The 19,670-nt window shown below is 51.3% G+C and overlaps 7 protein-coding genes across 7 annotated transcripts; 1 reads left to right on the top strand and 6 right to left on the bottom strand.

Moving 5' to 3' along the window:
• Positions 1–3,549: 3,549 nt before the first annotated feature.
• Positions 3,550–3,903, bottom strand: CABS01_09128 (uncharacterized protein; the record flags this gene model as incomplete). The annotated part of the gene is made up of 2 exons (XM_060542485.1): positions 3,550–3,755; positions 3,843–3,903. 2 exons carry the CDS (start codon positions 3,901–3,903, stop codon positions 3,550–3,552), a joined length of 267 nt encoding a protein of 88 aa, XP_060400766.1.
• Positions 3,904–5,592: 1,689 nt separating this feature from the next.
• On the bottom strand, positions 5,593–7,284 carry CABS01_09127 (C6 zinc finger protein; the record flags this gene model as incomplete). The annotated part of the gene is made up of 2 exons (XM_060542484.1): positions 5,593–7,117; positions 7,181–7,284. 2 exons carry the CDS (start codon positions 7,282–7,284, stop codon positions 5,593–5,595), a joined length of 1,629 nt encoding a protein of 542 aa, XP_060400765.1.
• Positions 7,285–8,295: 1,011 nt separating this feature from the next.
• On the bottom strand, positions 8,296–8,799 carry CABS01_09126 (thioesterase superfamily protein; the record flags this gene model as incomplete). The annotated part of the gene is made up of 1 exon (XM_060542483.1): positions 8,296–8,799. The coding sequence occupies one exon, from the start codon at positions 8,797–8,799 to the stop codon at positions 8,296–8,298; it is 504 nt and encodes a 167-aa protein (XP_060400764.1).
• A 976-nt stretch (positions 8,800–9,775) lies between these two features.
• On the top strand, positions 9,776–11,352 carry CABS01_09125 (uncharacterized protein; the record flags this gene model as incomplete). The annotated part of the gene is made up of 3 exons (XM_060542482.1): positions 9,776–9,954; positions 10,019–10,412; positions 10,540–11,352. The coding sequence occupies 3 exons, from the start codon at positions 9,776–9,778 to the stop codon at positions 11,350–11,352; spliced, it is 1,386 nt and encodes a 461-aa protein (XP_060400763.1).
• A 389-nt stretch (positions 11,353–11,741) lies between these two features.
• CABS01_09124 (uncharacterized protein) lies at positions 11,742–13,557 on the bottom strand (the record flags this gene model as incomplete). The annotated part of the gene is made up of 3 exons (XM_060542481.1): positions 11,742–12,497; positions 12,549–13,432; positions 13,485–13,557. The coding sequence occupies 3 exons, from the start codon at positions 13,555–13,557 to the stop codon at positions 11,742–11,744; spliced, it is 1,713 nt and encodes a 570-aa protein (XP_060400762.1).
• A 1,177-nt stretch (positions 13,558–14,734) lies between these two features.
• Positions 14,735–15,792, bottom strand: CABS01_09123 (40S ribosomal protein S19; the record flags this gene model as incomplete). Its single annotated transcript, XM_060542480.1, has 4 exons — positions 14,735–14,784; positions 14,842–15,147; positions 15,213–15,276; positions 15,760–15,792. 4 exons carry the CDS (start codon positions 15,790–15,792, stop codon positions 14,735–14,737), a joined length of 453 nt encoding a protein of 150 aa, XP_060400761.1.
• An 833-nt stretch (positions 15,793–16,625) lies between these two features.
• CABS01_09122 (ZIP zinc/iron transporter) lies at positions 16,626–17,774 on the bottom strand (the record flags this gene model as incomplete). Its single annotated transcript, XM_060542479.1, has 1 exon — positions 16,626–17,774. One exon carries the CDS (start codon positions 17,772–17,774, stop codon positions 16,626–16,628), a length of 1,149 nt encoding a protein of 382 aa, XP_060400760.1.
• Between the last annotated feature and the right edge of the window lie 1,896 nt (positions 17,775–19,670).

Below are 19,670 nucleotides of genomic sequence, written 5' to 3'. Positions count from 1 at the left end.
GATCGAATTGATCAAGTACTGCCTGGTGTCAGCATATGCGTGACTTGAGTTCTTCTTTTTTTCTTTTCTTTTAACGCCAGCGAAGGATCGTATGGTCGTGAGGGTTTAATTAGACTTTTAGGTTCTGATGGTGTTGCGGGAAGTCTCATGGTTGACCGACTTTTGCCTTTCTTTGTCTTGCACATTCTGTCAGACCGAAAAGACGCCCCTCAATGTAATTATGTACCGTACACACATATACTAAGGTAGTCCTAACCTCTCGCCTGGATCTTACTCTTGAGCGTGTTGAGCCCACGATTCCACGAAAGCCCTCGGGGCACGCCGGTATTATGCATAGGAAAGGCAAGTAAAAGACGAGAAATCAACAGAATAGTATTTGATGCGCAGTCAGGAAATATAGCGCATTAGACCTTGACCTCTGAGCTTCTTCATCTGAAGTTGCTCACATGCCGATCGCAGAGCTAATGCGCTGTTCCTGGTGGCTTGGAAGGAATCTGACCCGTCAGGATCCCATGTGCTCTCTCACACATGTCTCACGTCGCTCGAATCAGCTATATCTCGAGCGTGCTTACCATAAGGCTCTGACGCTAGCTGCTTCCGCCCGCTCATATTTTCTGTGTGTTGTGATTTAGGATAGGCGTAGAGAACCCGAAGATGACAGGCTACTGGGGCCTTTCTCTTAGTACCTACAAAGAGTGAGTCAAAATACTCAAGATTTTCGCCAAGACACAGGTCAGTAGATTGAAAGATTATCTGAAAAGAACTTGAGCATGGTCAAGAGATTAGTCTGTATCAAATGCCAGATTATACAGCATAAGTTCCTTCGAGATATTCTTCGCAAGGGAATTCGTTCTCTCCTTCTTGCCACTTAGCAGGCATGCAGTGCAGTATTGAGTTGTCGTTCTGCTCGTCAAAATTGACATGGAACATATCCAACTTGACGTGGTTCTCGCGTTGTTCCTCTCTAGGATTTAGCCCGTTGACTACTATGTTCCAGACTTGTTTATGACGGTCATCGTCTCTCCTGTGCGGCCCTTCGCGACGGTAAAGTTTCATTGCTTCAATATACCCCACAAACGTAGCCACCCACCAGAGATTAGGCCGGTCTTTTCGTCAGTTACTTACTCAATTTGGTAATCCTCAACCTTGATGAGCTAATGGTCGGGCTTATACAGTCTGCCTGGTGCGACAGGAACGTCTACGGCGGCCCAAGACTAACTGGGAGCCCTATAGGCGATAGGCGATGAGCCAGAAGGAGTAGACACAGTAGGCACTCTCCAAAGGAGCTCCGATTCTAGGTGGCGACGCCACATGCCTGCGATGTGTTCATCTCCGAGTACCTTCATCACCTCATCAGCTATTGCAGAGAGAGCAATCATTCTGTCGCTGGGGAACGTGATCTTACAGCCAGTGTATGTGACTACGATTTTGGACCAGCAATCGTATGCTTTTCGTGTGCTTTTCGTCTTTCCGCGGGCTCCGTTGTCGCCAAGCTGAAGATCCTCGATACGCGGACCTTCGTAGGGATCCTTGACAGGAATTTCCGGGGGCTATATCTCCGCCGCACGACCTGACCGGCAACTCCAAAACACCTCACGCTCGCCGAAAGACACAACACGCCGAGAAAGAAGGAGCTCTTGAAATACCCATGCCCTGGTGTTGACATGGGCTCGCCTGGCCTCCTCCTTCCAGAAATTCGCATCGACCAGATAACATGGATTTGTCTGACCTCCGAAGGTGTAGTGGTTAAGTGGTGGTCGGCAAGAATCGACGTCCCGCCTGTCAAATAGGGAATTTGAACTGTCCAGTCCAGACAGAGCCGACAAGTTGCAGAATGTGTGAGAATACACCTTATCCATCAAGGTCGACTCGTGTCGCTAGTCGGCCAAGCCATCTCCCGTTTGAATGATGCAGAGAGCATCTATCCAGAGATAAGGTGAGATAACGCACACCAAGTTTCCGAACAAAACAAGCTGCATCTCGATAAAGACGTGGTAGGCTCTCTGGAGGAATGCCTTCCAAAAGCTGGACGGCGTTGCTCTTGGTCAGAATGAGACTGTTTGCGCTTCCCCAACAATGGCTTAAAGTCATATAGGGGCCATGAGGAGTTTCATCGCCAGTGTTAATAATGCGGCAGACAAAACTCGATGTATCCAAGGGACCAATATCAATATGAGGCGCGTTGGATACCACTTTGGATCAGTGGCAACTTCTCTGCACTTCTCATGATTTACTTTGCAATCTTGGAACCACGAATCCCCGTGAGCAAAAGTCTGCTGCGATGAAGTTCCTTCAGAATATGTCTTGAGTGAATAGGCTTGAGAGGAGCCTACAAAGCGGTTAGTAAAACCCGTTTTGAGCCTGAGTGACAATCTTCCTAATACAGACTAATAAGATAGACATGATATTTCTCTTCAGTCTTTGAAATGAAATGGCGTTCCCGTCAGGTTTCCTATATACCGATGCAGGGAATGAGTCTGGAAGATGCTCCCTGGTAATACCGCCGTAGTCTGGGAAAAATCTATAATGGGAAAGCTTGTGGATTGGCGACAACTCGAAAGAACTCTTCACCCTCATGTCCAGGCTTCTCGTAGGCCCGTCAGGTGTGTGTGATTGACATCGGACTGAGGATCCATCTTTGGTGATCTATGCCGGGGTCACTCCCAGTTTCCACGCCTACGCTGTGAGAAGCAATTGGAGAATTAGAAGCTTCACCGCGGATCCAGTTTCTTGCGTCATGAGGCAGAATTGCCCACAACCGATTACATGCAAAACAACCGGCTTTAACGGCACACTCGAGAATCCGGTAGGTTTCGTGATGAGATGTAGACCACATTTCTTCTCTTGTCATCATAGAGTCTATGAATTGTTGGCAAGCTGAGCACAGCATCTTCCAGGCTTGAGACCAAGGGGAAAATACTGCCTTGTGACTGGAAACGACAAGTAGTAACTCAATGGCCAGTAAGTGATAGAGCTATGAAAAGGTAAAAGACTATCAGTGGTAGTTGATTCAACAGAAACGGTAAGGCTTTATATATGTAACTGGCCACGGGTCGACTCACGGGTGACGGCCGCATACATCACTTAGCGCCGGCAATCAACAGGTTGATAGGCAGGTTGCATGAAACAAACCAGAGGCGGGCGTCTGAGTTGGCTATTGATTGGTTCTAGTACGAATAGTTCATATTGATGGACGGGCAGAACAACTTTCTTGCTTTGAAATGCGCCTAAAGAAGACATGACGAAGCTACCCTCTCTTGCTTTTCTCTTTAATCGGTGCCTCTACTGTTCACACATCTCATCCAGTATACACTGTTCACTATCATACTTTCAGTAATTCCTCGAGCTCCAATGACAGGTACGCATGAGTCCTGGTTAAGGCTTGGCCAATCTCGTAGCTAACTATCGAAAGACACTGCTGTGCTTGTACCGGTATATTGCAGACCTTGTTTGAGCACAACAATTGATTCGTGTAAGATTGTATTGGACCATGAGTCTCAAGCATCATCTAAGACTTGATCTCACGAGCAGATGTCCTCGAGACTCCTTTCAGAGTGTGCCGGTCTGTCCACCTGCAGTACAAGTGGCTACCTCTCTTCCCTGGTTGAGAACAGACTGCTCGTTGGGAGGAATAAACTGAACGCAGCGCCCGAATCGATCGCATTCGCCATCCTTGGCGCCTACAGAGCATGCCGTCCCAACATTTCCAAACAGAGCGCTGCCCTTTCCGTCGACGAAACTGCGCGGCACAGAAGCTATAATTTTCACGTGGTTAGCGAATTGTAACAAAGTATACCTCGTGTACTATGCAGGCGGTTTAGAATGGGATAGGAACTACCCACCTGCGAAAGCGTTGCCAACGGCAAAGGCGGCGGCGGTCAAGAAGATGGCGGAGAACTGCATGGTGGTGGCGATAAATGTAAATTGACGGAAAGTCGAATAAATATGTTGATTATAATAGTTAACGTGCACCTGGCAGCAGTAGAAGAGAAAAGACGGAATGCGATGATTGGAAGTTGTTTGCTGTTTGCTGAAGATCAATGTTGAATAATCGGAAATGAGTTTCCTTTATACGCAGTCGCGTCAAGGCAATATGACCCTCGTGCACTATAACATATGCATTCTAAGCTTATTTCTTACCTTCTTTTCCTTCCTCAGTCCTCGTGGAGTTGCAGTGCTGACTCCCTCAAACGAGGTCGAGACGCCTGACATCCGCGACAGTGGGTTTGGCATACTGCTGGATGCTTGTTCTTCTATAGACAAGGGGTGGATAGGGCGATGGGCCCGTTGTTCAGCCTCTCGGTTTCGGTGTTAATCAGCGCAAGGAGCTGGCTCTTCTGGGTGATCGCTTGCTCTTCTGGGCTAAGCTACCGCCTAATCCTTCTTTTTCGTTCGTTTGATGATTTCTTGGCCCCGGATCCGCGGCAGACATGGTATTGGCGCGGGGAGCCCTACCGACGGGATGAATTCAGCCAAGGGCAACATGGATTCCTGAAACACCAAGTCTCCAGTTCACGCGCTGCCATAGGAGCTTGGTCGTACGTCTGGCAGCGAACACCTGGCCAGTAATTGGACCGTGCTGTTCAGAGATTTGTGACAATAACTTGCTGAGTGGCACTCTAGGCGGGTATGCCGTAGGCGAGTTGTGGCATGACTGGGACGGGTGTAGACAGCGCCTCCCTACCTCCCTACCATCATCTAGACTCTGTAAAATATGGCACTGCTCCAAGGGGCTGTCTGATACAGGTTGTCTTGCGTGTGTCAAAGCGTTTCAAAATCCGGACGAAGCGGTGGGCTCGTAGCACGACACGAAGGGCTTATTTCTGGCAGCTGCCATCCAATATTATGCGCTCTATGTGCCTAGCTTTCTAAGAGCTTATACAGTCAAAATAAGGGACGAAATCAAACTCTCAAGAGACAGGGCATTGATTGTGAGGTTGTCGCATAGGACGACGGTGACCGATGGAACCCCGATGGCTTCGATGCATCGAGTCAATGGCTACATGCACGAAATCATTATTTTTCTCTTTTGGTGATGTCGTGATGACTTATCTGCTAGACAAGATCCATTGCTGCATATCCTTAGTGAACAATGGTTATAGATCAATACACCTAGTGATTCCACTAGGCCGTGTTGCTGTATCATCTCTTCCATGCTGGGCTCCTACTACTGGAGTTAAGACTTCACGTGGTGAGACGGTGTTGATAACAAGAAATAAATACAGTAAGTCCTTCAGAATACAGGGTTTGCCTTACCATGGGGTGCTCCTTCGATTAAGTCAATTTTGTATGCAGTTGGAAGACTGACACACTTGTGTTGGTTTCGTCTCTCCGTGGATCCCGCGGGTGCCAAACGAATTTTAGCAGATCAACACCCGCCGGCAGCCCACCTAGGCATCGGCAGGCAGTGTGAGCGGTAAGAGTACGGAGCACACCAGGACAAGATGCTGCTTAATATGGTTTCTTGTCACTATACTATCTTGTCAAAGTTAAAATGTACGTAGACAACGACTTTCTCCCTGTCAGCGCATAGTTACATTAGGCTGTCACATAGAGTATGAACAATCATTCATGGTCAACCCGTACAGGTACTTAGTAGCTAAAGCATACACTGCGACTCTCCCAATCCAACACCACAGGGTCCCAAAGCTGCTTCTCAACGGTCACGGAGGACTCGCCAAAGACAACATTACAGTCGACAACATGCCGTTGGTCGTTCGTGATACGACCCGTCGACGCCATCGTATTCACCCACTCCATGATGACTAGGAATGCACTTGTATCCCAAAGCCCGTCACGCCGAGGGAAGTCCTTGAAGAGTTTGACGATAGCATGTCTCACTCCAGGCATTGTGCACATGAGGAACACAGTACACAGAGGCCAAGTCGGGCCGTCCTCGATCGTGAAAATCTCTGTTGCCTCTGCACCATTCCGGTTCTCCGCATCGTGGACCTCGAGGAGCTGTCTGCTCATTGATACAATGTCCATGAATGCGGGCGTGATGCGCTTGGTGTCCTCCACATCGGTCCAGCCGGCACAGCGTATCACGCTCCAGAGGTACAAGTAGTGTATTCTGAGGCTGATGGCCTTATAGTAGCTCTTGAAGTCCGCCTCCTTTTCGGTCTCTGCTTTGACGGCGAGCGGTTGGAAGGCAAGGTGCCAGGCGTCGGTGAAGCGTACAAAACTCCGGACGCGTGCTTGCGAGCTCGGCGAGGTGTACTCAAGCGGCGGCTTCTCTGGTAATGGAGCGGTAGATCCCTCAACTATGAACCCAGTGTATAGCGGTGCATGGTGCTCGACGTGGTGGCGAACGACGTTCCACCAGCGGCGGGCAGCCTCCAGCGTTTCAAACTTCGTGGGCATTTCGTCGACCGCGTACCGCGTCTTGCGTCCGCGGCAACACCACGGTACTCGGGTCTTTGTCTCTTTCGGGTGCGCTCCGCCGTGAGTCCAAGATTGGAGACTCAGATACTGGAAGCTAGTCATTACTTCTTCTAGCAGGGGGCTCGAATCCGCGCCTTGGCTTGGTGGGCACTGGTCAAGGATGCGGGACCCGTGGTTGATGTGGTTCAACCCAGCTGCCTTGTTGCCTCGAAAGCACTCGAAGATGATGAACAAAAGACACGCTGTCAACGTACGTTCGAGAGACATTGGTGTTGAGTAGAGGATGTTCATCGATTTCGTGTAGTGGAACAGAGCATCCGAGTCGAATCTACCTCGCCCAAGGAGACGTTGTTCTCGCGTAGTGGCACCTAGAGCCGCGGCGCCTACGGCCAAAGCTGCATGTTTAATGGCTGGGTCGTTCCATGAGAGTTGCGGGATAATCTGTGTGAGCAGATCGGATCGGAACAGAATGGCGGTGTTGGTGAAGGATAGCCAGTAGTCGAAGTGGTCCTTCTCCAGCTGGCTCGAGAAGACGAGAGTCGAGTAGTTTGGCTCAAGAAGAACATCGAGGACTCTGCTCTTTTCTTGTTTCGGTTTTGGATACAGTAACCGATGCTTGGGTGGTAACTTGGAGGGCTTAGTTTTTGTTTCTTTGTAGCCTCCACAGTGGCCTTGGTACTTCAAGCAAGCCGCGCACGCTGGTCTGCCCTCGTCGCACTTGACGCGGCGAAGCCTAGAGGTGGCATGAGTATCACTACTACAATTGAGTAAGGCAGATCCTCTATATGTGACTTACTTGCAGGTGACGCAGCCACTGCGAACCTTTGGCTTGCTGGCTCGGACTTGTTGTGGTTTAGAGTCGAGGGCAAACTTTGTGATCATAGGGCGAAGATCATTCATGATGACTCGAATGGACAATCTGTGGCTGGATACTTTGCTGCGCTTAGCTGGTTTAACGCATGGTATGTGGTGCAAAAGTCACTCATTATATGCTAGTATCATAGTTTCGAGATGAAGAACGATGTCAAATAAAAGGCGAAATGATAGCCGGGATGGTCATCCTGAAGCGGGTGATGTTAACATTTTCGGTCGACCGGTAAGGGCTTGCCAGGGTTACCTCCGGCATAAGCACTAGCGCACGTCTGGCCAGATCAAACCATATTACCCTACAGACACCTCGATAGCAACGCTGCAACGGGTCTCTTTTATTTTGCTGCCTGGCTCGGTTGCGATCCTTCGAAACCCGGACCTGATTTTCGTCCAACGGCCTTTAAACCCGCTTTGGTACAACACCTCTCATAGCTGTGCTGAGATCCGGATCAGGATATATTTTTCATATTAGCGCTTAGTTCCGTTATTTCCACGTTGTCAGATTTCCGACCCCCATGTCGACTCTGCTAAAGACAACAAGATCAGAGTCCGAACTGTGTTGGGCCAGAGTTGTATCCAATACGATCCTATTAAGCGTGAGCCAGTAGATGGACATTAGCCTAACCAGACGTCTTTGGCCTCAACATGTGACGATCCTGGTTCCCTCGATAACGGCCGTAAGTATGTCATATCTCAACGGCCAGCTAAGCTGATGACAAACCGACGAGAAGGAGTCAACTCCGGGATCTGCCCACTGATGATTCGTGAGCTTCAACCGCGGCATGCCGAACAGTGGATTCAGATACTGACTTTGTTTAGGCAGCTATCACGAACCTTGCTATTCTAATATCTGTCTTTCTACTCGTTATTCATGCAGTTCATTGCGCCAGCCAATATCAATCCAGCTCGATCATCAACGGCCGCAGCAGCAGTAGCAGCCATGAACTAGCCTTGTGATGATGGCCCGCCTGGTGCCCTGGGCCTGGGTAACGTACCCAGTCTCCAAGCACTAGTCGCACTCCTTTCACTCCTCATGAGTTTTCATCGACTTCTCACGAACTTGGTGTGCCTTCCGTTCGCCACCGTGGCGCCCCTGGTCCCGTCGGCTGGGTTGACCTTGTAGATGTTGACGTGGGTGAACGCCAAGCTGCCTCCGACCTTCTCAATCTTGCCCTCAATCTCAATTTCGTCTCCCAACTTGGCGCCTGAGAGGTAGCTGATGTTGATATCGACGCTCACACCCGTTGCCTCACGGAGGTCCCATGCCGCGATCGCCAAGCCGCCAGCCCAGTCCACAATGGTCGCCGAGACACTGCCGTGGATGCTTCCTGACGAGTTCAAATGGTTCGCGGTGACGGGCAGGCGTGCGATGATGAGTCCCTTGGAGGCGTGAGTGAGCTTCAGGCCGGGGTTAAAGAGGAAGGCGTAGATTGGGGATGCGTTGCAGCGGGTTGAGATGTAGTTCTCGATGTGAGCGAAGGTGGCGGGGTCTGATTGCGCAGAGGGGCCGGTGGCCGGTGGTGGTTGAGATGGCGTGGAAGACATTGTGAAGCGTTTGTAGTTTCTGACTGCAGGCTGTGATAATGACAGAATATGAGTTCAGTTACAGAAGTGATTCGCGATGCCGGAGGTCAACGACACTGTTGAGTTGTTAAGTGACACAATCCGAGAGCGAAGGCACGTGCGCCAAAGATTTCTTTGCGGTCGGGCGGACTCCGTCCGAAGTCGGCCCCGAAGAACCCACTTTTGCCGTCGGGGCGGAAGAAATGCATCAGTGGCTCTGGATGATGCTCAGCTCTGAACGCCGTAGCAGATATCAAGTGGAGAGACTTAGAGATTCTTTATTCGAGGAAATCGCTATGAGATGTCCTCACATATTTGCAGCAAGTGGCCAGGAAGTCAATGGAATGCAACCAGCAAGAACGGTTAAGGCGAACCGTGTTCTCCGCAAAGCTCACCAATCATGGGAAGTGAGAAATGCCAGCACCCACAGCCAAATACATGACGGCTTGGTCATGCAACTGGCAGAACGACGATTGACGAAGCGACATTGAAACTTGATATCAGAAACACGGCCCGTCGGCAATTACGACCAATGAAGACAACACAAGGTGAAAGACGCCACAGCAAACCCGGATAAACAATCGCGACTGCAAAACGAGTAATGTAGTCGGGACGATACTCGAAGTGACGACATTCGCATGGCGTTGCTTCTATCCAACTTGGGCTGGCGTCAGTTGCAGATTTGCCCTAGCCGTTGTGTGGAACAACTAGCAAGATGATCATTGGGCCGGTTTCGCCAGCGTGGAGCCAGTTCCGTGTCAGCAAGCAGGGGTTCCTTCGAGGCCGTTATGTCCGGCCAGGTCGAGATGTCGGTTTAGACCCACTCGGCCAGCCGATGATTGTACGCTGCCGTTGACCGATATTTGTATAAGTGAAGACGATGGTCGTGGGTTGCTGGGAAACTCGATGTTTGTAAGGCCATGAAGTTACGCTGCTTCTTGTAATTTCTGCTAATAAGATGGCAAAATCAGAAACGGCCCCAGCAACCTTTGCAGTTGACGAAAACGGCGCTGAAGGGGCGAGCGTTCCAGTCGTCGTTGACTGGGAAGGAGATGACGATGCTGAGAAACCAACAAATTGGTCAGTGTCGAAGAAGTGGATCAACGTCCTTCTCATATCAACACTCACCCTGATCTCGTAAGTTTCTATCATTAAGACTCGAAAAGCGGTATTGCCTCGATGTTGACAATCTCTTTCCAAGGCCATTCGGCTCTTCAATGTTCGCACCCAGTACGAGCGAGACAATGAGAGAGTTTCACTCCACCAACGTGGATCTCGAATCCTTCAGTGTTTCCATCTTCGTGCTTGGCTATGCTTTCGGACCTTTGATTCACGGACCTTTGAGCGAGCTTTACGGCCGGCTAATTCTCTACCACATCAACTCCCTCCTCTTTATCCTAGCCAATGTTGCTTGCGCACTGTCAATTTCACTACCGATGCTCATCGTCTTCCGTCTCATCACTGGCCTCGTTGGTTCCTGCCCGTTGGCTATCGGTCCAGCTAGCGTCTCAGATTTGTTCATCCAGGAGGAACGAGGAAAGGGGCTTGCGGTCTGGAACCTACCAGTGCTTTTAGGTCCGGCCATTGGGCCCTTAGTTGGAAGCTACTTGTCGGTGGCTACTGGTTGGCGGTGGAACTTTTGGTTCCTAGCAATTGCGGCATGCACCCACGAGTAACAAGTCAAGATCAACAGGAATTCATAACTAACGAGATGTGCAATAGATGGGAGCGATCTACATCGCTACGCTGCTACTGCTCCGAGAAACTCATTCGCCAACTCTACTAGGACGGAAAGCTCGAAGACTACGTAAGAAATACGGAAACCCGGAAATATCGTCCGTTTTGGTATCCAAAAAGCCCCCGCGGGCCACATTCCTGAACGCAATCATTCGACCGACCAGACTTCTCGTCTATTCACCCATTGTTCTGACTCTCTCTATCTGCGCCGCAGTCAACTACGGCTTCATCTACATCATCTTCACCACCATGACCTCGACATTCATGAGCCGATATGGACTCAGTAAAGGCGATGTCGGCCTTACTTACTTGGGCTTTGGCATCGGAAACATTGTAGGAAACGTAACCCTCGGAGCTCTCTCCGACAAGCTTATGAAAGCCATAGCCGGCAAAGGAGAGATGAAGCCCGAATACCGACTTCCGCCATTGATACCAGGCAGCCTTCTAGTCCCGGTCGGCTTGTTTCTGTACGGCTGGACCTTGCAGTACAACGTTCATTTCATGGTGCCGCTGGTTGGCACCTTCCTGGTGGGAGTCGGTACCATCCTCATTTTCATGTCCATCAACTCGTACTTGGTCGATGCCTTCACCGAGCATGCAGCCAGCGCGGTTGCCGCGAGCACCGTGTTGCGTAGCTTAGGTGGGGGTTTGCTTCCGCTTTGCGGAGGGAAGTTGTACGAAGCTGTGGGTGATGGATGGGGCAATTCGATTCTTGGGTTTATTGGAGTTGCTTTTATCCCTGCCGTATGGTTGTTGTACAAGTTTGGGGAACGACTCAGATTAAAGTCTCGAGTTTAGGCAATGAAAGCTCTTAATTTCTGAAAGCAGAGTCTTCGATGTAATTTTACTGTCTTCGTGATTGAAAGACAACAACAAATCAAGAGGACAAGGTAGTTTAACATAATAGTCTTTCTGCTGTCTGCTGGACTGTGATACTATTGCGTCTTCCTCAGTAGTTGCGAACCTTCCAAGCTGTAATCGTCTTACATGAGGAAACCCAATCACTGTCCTCCTTGAAGGCAACCTACTCAACTTCCCGTACTTCCATGACCCAATCTCGAGCCGTCAGAGCGGCATGGCCATCAAACAATTCGAATTCCAACTCCAAAAGATAAAAGAATTCCAGCAAGATATTCTCAAACTCCCAATCGTTAGAGCCATCCTTTGACACTTGCTTTACAGCGCAACTAATCTGCTAGCTGCATCAACCAATCCGCTGACTTGAGCCGAGTATCGCCCCCAGGCGAGCCGCAAAAACAGAGCCCCCTGGTCCAGCATGCTGTCAGCCAGCAGCCTAAAAGCACAGCGTTCTGCGTCTGGGTATTACCTGAATGTTTCTTCCCGAGCGCCTTTGCCCTCCTCTTCTTCACTTTGAGAGACCGTCTCATTTTGGAGTCGGCCTTTGATGCACCTCTGCGCGACGGCCGTGCTACATCAGTGGACGCGGTAGCAGGGGCCTCCCAGTATTGGCTTTGCGAAGGGGGGCGGTCGAGATCAACGTAGGACAGTTCTCGCTCAATTTCTTCGACACTCTCAGTGCTTTCGGTAGTCTCGGGGGTCGATCCTGTGGTGTGCTTCTCCTTTCGAGTAAATTTCGCCCGCAGGTTCTCGCCAAATTTGGTCGCAACTTCAGGGGGTATGTGCTGCTGAGGCAGGGGAGAGGAATCCGTGTCAGTTGTTTCGGCCTCATCGTCATCAGCAGCGCAAGCATCGTAGTTGCGAGGCTCGTCTTCTGCTATCTCGAATCCGTCATACACAATGTCGTCTTTGCGGCCCTCGGCTTCGGCAAGGTGAACTAGCAGATCCTCCTCCTCGCTGTCGTAGTCGCTGCTGAGACTGGAGACAGCAAGATACTCTTGAGAATGAAGAGCGGAAAGTTCCTTATTCACCGGTCGTGTTCTGGGCCTGTGAGGTACCGAGCCATCAAGGATCAGGTTGTTCTCCTAAGAATGAACCGTGAATTTGATGCCCGCCGTCTGGCCCAGCTTTCTGACGAACGGGATGCACTGGCCGGGGCGCTGAGGCGTACCGCACGGCGCTCTGCTGATATGGATTTCGTAATGAGGCGCTAGACCTTGGTATCGGAGGCGTTTGCGAAGTCGATTCAAGTCCTTGAGAGAGATGTCGTGGCTGTCTGCTGGCTTGATATCGTGGGCGAACACCATCGCATAGACCATGTATGTGGCGAGTTTCTTCTCGATATGACCTGCTCTCCAATTACCGCAATTATCTGCCGTCATCGGCTTGCCGGCGCCATCGTAGAAGGTTCGAAGGTTGAGACCGAGGTGTCGAGCTATTCTCTTCACTCGTCGGTGCCATCGCGCATGGTAGAGAAAGTTGTCTTTCGACTCCCGGAGAGGAATGAATGATGTACCGCTCACAGCGAGCTTGAGAACATCCAATGAGGAATCTGGACCCCTAATGGCGATGAAGCCCAAGGTTTTGGTGGCGAACTTGTGCTTCACTTGGGCGTCTCCTTCCTCGCCCCGATACTCAGCGTTTCCGATACACTTCAGCACTCGAAAGTCGGTCCCGGACTGCTTGTAGATGAAATCGCCTTGTTCAGTTTCCCAAAGCGCGTACTCGGTATTCGCTTGTTCGTCACTGAGCTGCGTTCGGCCTGAATCAATTTCTTGCAGAGCATCGAAGTGGGGGCGGCCGTCCACCATTCTCTTGAAGAAATAAATGTTCCTGGGCGACGGGGTGGAGGAATCACCTTCGGTAACAGGCTCTCTCTTGACGGCGACCTCGATGTCGGTGTGTTCCGGCTTCTTCGAGCCTGGGGTGACAATGCGATCGATCGTGGGGGGCAGACTTTGGCGGTGGACTTCAACACTAGGTACCGCAACATCACATGATCTTCTCTCTAAAACGATGACTGAGTGAGATGTAAGCCAAGTACATATGCGTGGCAAAGGGATATGTCTTACCCGGACCAGGAGAACTCGGCTCCTCTCCAGTGCTGGCAGCACCTTGAGCGGTGGAACGAACAATGTAGTTCATGCTGTTTGCTTGGTTCGGCAAGTGTAGTTGAGCAGGAAGCTTAATTATTTGGTGATAACTTATCCGTCCCAGTAAGATGAATTGGAGTTGGAGAAGGGGCTCAAACTGTGAGAAAAGCTTGTCCTCATGTAGTCTTGCGTCAAGTCAGTGGTGTAATCAGGATACTCAGGAAAAGCAGTGAAGGAGAAGTTCGACGCATCGCGAGCGCGACAATTGGAAGAACTAGGCGCGGGAAGGAAGGTACAGGGTATGGGAATACACACCAAGCAGACCGGCGAAGTCAATAATAATGAAACCGTGAAAGGTTTATGAGATATTGAAGCAGCGACAGGTCGGCACTCCCAGTGACACGAGCAGCGAAGGCTTGTAGCTGCAGAAGACCCGTGACAGAAGCGAGAGCAGTCAGGCTGTATATAGAACATCTGCGGAAGGATGAGGAAGGAAAGGTGTCGATTGGGAGGAATAAGTTCAGTGAGCTGGTGCAGTTGCCGTAATGAGACTCAAGTTCGTGACTGCGCGTAGTTGCGATGCGTTTTGGGATAGACTGTTGAGGCCAGAAGGATAGCGACAGGCTGACGAAGAAAAGAAGTGCCGGGAGGATGGAAGACTAAGGTGTGAATGAGGTGAGGATTTTGATATCAGGCGGCACGTGGTGACAAGCGTTGAAGCGCTAGTAATCGTGGACGTGTTGTTGAACCGGAGATATTCAACCTGAGACTGGCGTCTTCAGTTGGCTGAATCCAGGTAGTGAAGTGAGTGAAACGACCATTCGATGCGGGAAGGAGTGTGCAACCGCGTCAATCACGAGCGCGTCGGCGAGGGAGTGAATAAGCATGAGATTGGATGGTGAGTGGAGTATAGAAGTCGATCACGTCAAGGAGCCACGCTTCAACTCGCGCAGCATCGTTTCACGCAGGAAGGAGCGACAGCAGTGAAGACGACGTGAGGTCCGACGTGAATTCTGCGGGGCGTGTAGCACACACACTACATGTCAAGAGAGTATCAAAACACCAGGTAAAGACGGAACTTGAATTTGGGTGTGGTTCCAAATGTTGCAATCATGAAACCCGTAATCCATTTTCAGACGCCTAACCCAATGCCCATTGCCGTAGCCATGACCCGGAACCTCATTTTATTTTACCGCAAACAACTTTTTAAATCGTGTTGGGGGAATAATTTACTCGTCATCCTCCTCCTCCTCAGCCTCAGCGGTGGTCTGGGCGATACCTATTGTGGTACGTTAGCATGGATGCTCTAAGACATGTATGTAGAAAGGCAACTTACGGTCCAAATCACGCTGGCCGGACTGGGTGATGCGGCGGCCACCCTTCTCCTCGTCCTTCTCGAGGACACCGATCTTCTCAAGAGCCTGGCAGATCTTGCGGTCGACGGAGCCGGAGGCGTCAACGTGGTGGGAGGGGCGGACACCGCGGTTCTTGGCGGAGCCGTGGACCTTGCGGAGGCGGCCGACACCGACGGTCTTGCGGACGTAGATGTGGCGGGCGACGGAGGCGGCGCGGACGTAGAACCAGTCAATGTTCTGGGGAGGGAGCTCCTTGGCGGGGCCGGTCTTGACGATATCAACCCAACCTGATGGCGGAGATTGGTCAGCGACGAGTTGTCATTCGAGGAGGGATATCGGGGATTAAACATACCGGGGATGGGCAGCTTGCCCTGACGCTTCAAGAAAGCGGCGTACGCGTTGATGAACTTCTGCGCCTGCACCGGAGAAAAAGATTACCAATTAGCATGATTCCGTCATCAGAAGTCTTTCGACTCCCTCGCGCCTGCTCCGTATCCTCAAATTGTGTATCCCTGTTCTCCCAATTGTAATCCTCGCCGACATGCCCTCCACAACTCGATGAGCCCGGCCTGGTTTGCACTTCCTGTCATCACTTTGCATCTCTCTTTCCTCCCCCATGTGTCATGGTCGCGACATCCGCAAGATGCACCAAGAGGGTCTATTTCAACAACCTCTGGATGTAGATCAAGCTTCGGGGTGTACTCGCGAGATCGTGACCGGAGTGCAGTGGCGGCGCAATGGGCTTTCGAGGATGTGGCGTGGACAGTGCGGTGTCATCGGAAAGTACTCTTGTGGTGATCTTGGTCGCAATTCGAGCATTCGAAGAAATCTTGCGATTTTTCGTCTTTGGGTTTCGGCTGAGAGGTCTCCAGATGGAGAAGAACGTGGTGTTAACCTACATCGACATCGCGAACGTTGATTCCACCGGCCATTTTTGCGGTATTGATTGGGTATTGGGGGGAGAAGGGTGGACTGGGTGCGGCGCTGGGCGATAAATTTGGCGATGAGGTCGGTCGGTCAACAGATCGAGAGGCACAAGTTCCCGAAAGTTGCGATGGTAAATTTTTGGTGGTGCCCGGAGCTTGGCGCAGGGCTCTTTGCCCTGCGGGGCGACAGATCACGTGTGTCATCGGTTCAAAAATGTTTTTCTTTTTTTTTTTTCACTTAACCATACCGAGTCACCGAGACCCTCCATTGAGTCCGAGCGTCGATTATCTAATATTTCCGGTTCAGCGCCATTCCATGTGGGGCCAATGCTCGACTTAATGAGGGGCTCATGCTCGAGACGCCAGAGCCTCACTCCGATGACAAGGATACATTATGAGAAACCATCTGCATGAATTCGCGATCACCGAAGCTTGCAGCCTCTCGTTGTATCTTGAGCTGTCACGAAGCAGTGGTTTCGTACTACCGCACGACCAACCACAATGATCAATAGTCATCACATCTTCAGAGCAAGCTCATATGCAATTACAACATCACCGGTGCCAATTTTCAACTCAAAGCAATTGCGATTGCAAACATTCATTCTATCACTATCCCATTATATGCCTGACTGAGAGGCGTATGCAAAACTCCTCCTAATGCAAAATCCAAAATGCCTCCGAAAGTAATGTTCCACACCGTGCACTAAACACCGGCTCACCGACCCAGGTATCATTTTCACCGATTGCCCCCATAATCCGTTTACCATTTCCAGTTCCGTTTTCACCAATTCTACATCGTTCGTTTGCACACAACGTCCGTCATGGTCAGTCCGTCACACCTAGGCCCAGTTGGCCAAGACAGCCATCACACCAGCACCGAGCGCGACACAGCCGAACGCAAAGAGCTGCACCTTGAGCGGTGAGTTTCTCATCTGCGGGTTGAACATGAACTCGTGGGCCAGAAGCTCAACCAGACCCGTGTACATCAGAATACCGGCACTGATAGAGTCGAAGATTCCGTTGACAAGTGTCTGGGTCTTGGCGCTGTTCGGCTGAGCAGCGATACCAACGGCAATAGCGATGGGTGTCGACAGGCCGTAGATGATGGCGAGAATGTGAGGCCACCAGCGGCCGTGGGAAGGCCAAGTGGCAGTGGCAAGACGAGAGCCCAAACCGAGACCCTCGAAGAACTGGTGGAAAGTAAGGACGATGAGGAGGACGACGAGCTCGTCGCTGGTGGCGAGGACGAGTCCAATGAAGATGGAGTGGAACACGACACCGAATTCGAGAATGAAGATGGCAATCAACTGGCCAGCGAGGCCGTTGTGGCTGTCTCCTTCGGTATGGTCGCGAGCATGGCCGAGATGATCCCTTCCACCGGGCGGGTAGCTAACGTCGTCTGGAAGTCCAGGCACCTTCTTGGGGTCGACAAAGCCGGCACCCCTCTCAGTGTCAACGTCGTGGGGGCAAACCTCGGTAGCGCTCGTCCCATCGGTCCCAATGTCCTTGGTCTTGGTGGCCATGCTGTTGCTGTGGCCAAGTTCGTGGTCATGGCTGCCGAAAGCAGACGAGGCGACGTTGGATGCGATCATCTCAATCAGGAACATGACCATGACGGTCATCAGGCCGATGGCAAAAGCCCAGTCGTAGCTGCCCAGCATTGGCTCCAAGCACTCGTTGTGCAGAGCCTCGACACCAGGGGCCAACAGATGCATCCAAGCGGTTGCGATAATGACACCGGTACCGACATACTTGAAGATGAAGAAGGTCATCTTGGGAACGTGCATTCTAGTGGTCCTGGCCAGAAAGATAGGGAGGAAACCACCAAGCATCGAAGCGACCATGATGATGAAGATGGAGGCGATACGCAGTCCCTTGTTGCTGACATCGACGGCAGCGGCACCGCACTCGTTGACGGCATCGGCACCGGAGCCATCATCTTGGCGGAGGGCGAGGAGCTTCGCCGCTGACATTTCCAAAGGGTTCATTTTTGCTGATTTTCTTGCAGAATACGTTACAGATGCTGGCAGAGCCTGCGACGGGTGCTTGCTTCAAGGCTCTGGTCTTGGTCACCGCAGACAGGTAAGTACCCGGAAGGCTGTGACAGCAAAGTAGACGAGCTCGAGGCACCACCGGTGGTACAGGTTGGAGCAACGGCTTCTTGATCGACCGGGGATATGTGACAAGTGCCGGCGGACTGGGCTCGAAGCCTGTGCGTCTCCGAGAGACTGGGTTGAGCGGCGGCTAGATGCGTTTACCGAGGTGATACGACAGGCCAAAGTCGTCTGAGAGGCGCAATGAGATGGCGACAGAGAGGAGCAACGAAGAGCTGAAGGGCGGCAGGGCGAGGTGTGCGTCCTGGGAGATGGGTCCTCGAAGGTCTTGGCTCGCAGCTTGGCGTCTTGGTAGATGGAGAGGATTGAGGCTCCGAGACAGGCGCTGGGCAGTATATATTATGCGCCAAGTGCAGGGGATACTCTGATGGAGACGATGAAGAATCGGAATTCTCTTTGTCGATTCTCGAAGAGAGGGAGGGCGAGTGGGCTGCGGTGACTGCGAACTTGCGCGGCGTGGGACGGCGTTGCAAGATGTGTCGAGAACCCGGATGGTCGTCGGTCGCGGAGGGGGGTTAGGATGGCATAAGAGGACGGAGGGACCCCCCGCTTAAACAGCCAGGGTGGACTCGACGAGGACGGAGGAACCACAAAAGCAAGCGGGAAACCCGGCACTTTGCAGACCAAAGGAAGAGGAAATATCTTGTTTCGGTTCTTCTGTCCGGTGGTGGTTTTTCTGTGGTTCTTTGGTATGGCGCGGCTGATCAAAGGGAGACGTCAAGGTGGATTGCTGTGTGCTGTTTTTCTTTGGGACACTCGATCGATGTTCTATCGCACGGCGTCTGATAGATACCAAAAAGAAAATTTACGAGAGGGAATTATTGGACGACGAGGTACGAAAACGATATCCTGACGTGCAGGGAACCCGTCTGAACAAATCGGTGGCCTCGAAACGATTGTTGGACGGTCGAGAAAAGCTGTCTAATGTTTAGAGTTTTGACGGTTCACTTTCTCGAGGTCGACGGTGATACCGAGCAAGAGGTACCTTGGGCAAAAGACGAGTGTGCAGAGAGAACTTGGAAAGACCCAGGAACGGTTGACCAGAGCGGCACGGGTGTCAGGCTCGGGCGGAAGGCGCAGGGACGGGCACAGGCGGATGCGCAAAATGGAAGTGAGGACCTTGATGGCCAAATGTCGATGTAGATCCACTTTCGCACCTTGTTCTTACCTCACGGGTTTCTTATCAAAGACAACCCAGCACCTGTTCCCCTGCAGCTTCCGCATTCATGAAACAAAGACAGAGCAGCGCAAATCGACCAGTGCAAGGTATTCTGTAGTTATTCTCCATGATTCTATCCATCATGCGCAAGGACATGTGGATTTTAATCATGGTAAGCATCGCCCAAGTCAGCTACTTCCAACACAGATACATGCAACTATCGTGCAAGAAAGACTGGAGGTCCGCCAACGCACCTGCTTCGACTTTCAGAGTGAGGACCTTGATGGTTAAGCTAGTGCGGAGAACCTTGATGGCCAGCTTGCGGGCCAATGAGAGCCCGAATAAATTGGCACAAAATCTGATGGCGTGGGGCACCCGCGCCGAGCTAGCGCGACGGACCAAGGATAGTGCCAGTTGGGGAGCTGACAGCATCCAGGAATGAGGTGGGATGTCTTGACGTTGCGAGGAATGCGCTGGTTATTTGATATTCATCCAATGGTGAGGGATATCGCCGATATTGCTGGTATTGCTCGAAAGGGGCAAAACACCGACATAGTTAAACCATAATCATGAACATTGATTGGGGATTAATCTTCGTGTAATATGTTACG

Source organism: Colletotrichum abscissum, assembly GCF_030869225.1.
Source record: "Colletotrichum abscissum strain IMI 504890 chromosome Unknown Scaffold_21.1, whole genome shotgun sequence".
Lineage (NCBI taxonomy): Eukaryota > Fungi > Ascomycota > Sordariomycetes > Glomerellales > Glomerellaceae > Colletotrichum > Colletotrichum abscissum.
The sequence above is the reverse complement of the archived record's forward strand: the minus strand, read 5'-3'. Positions and strand labels throughout refer to the sequence as shown.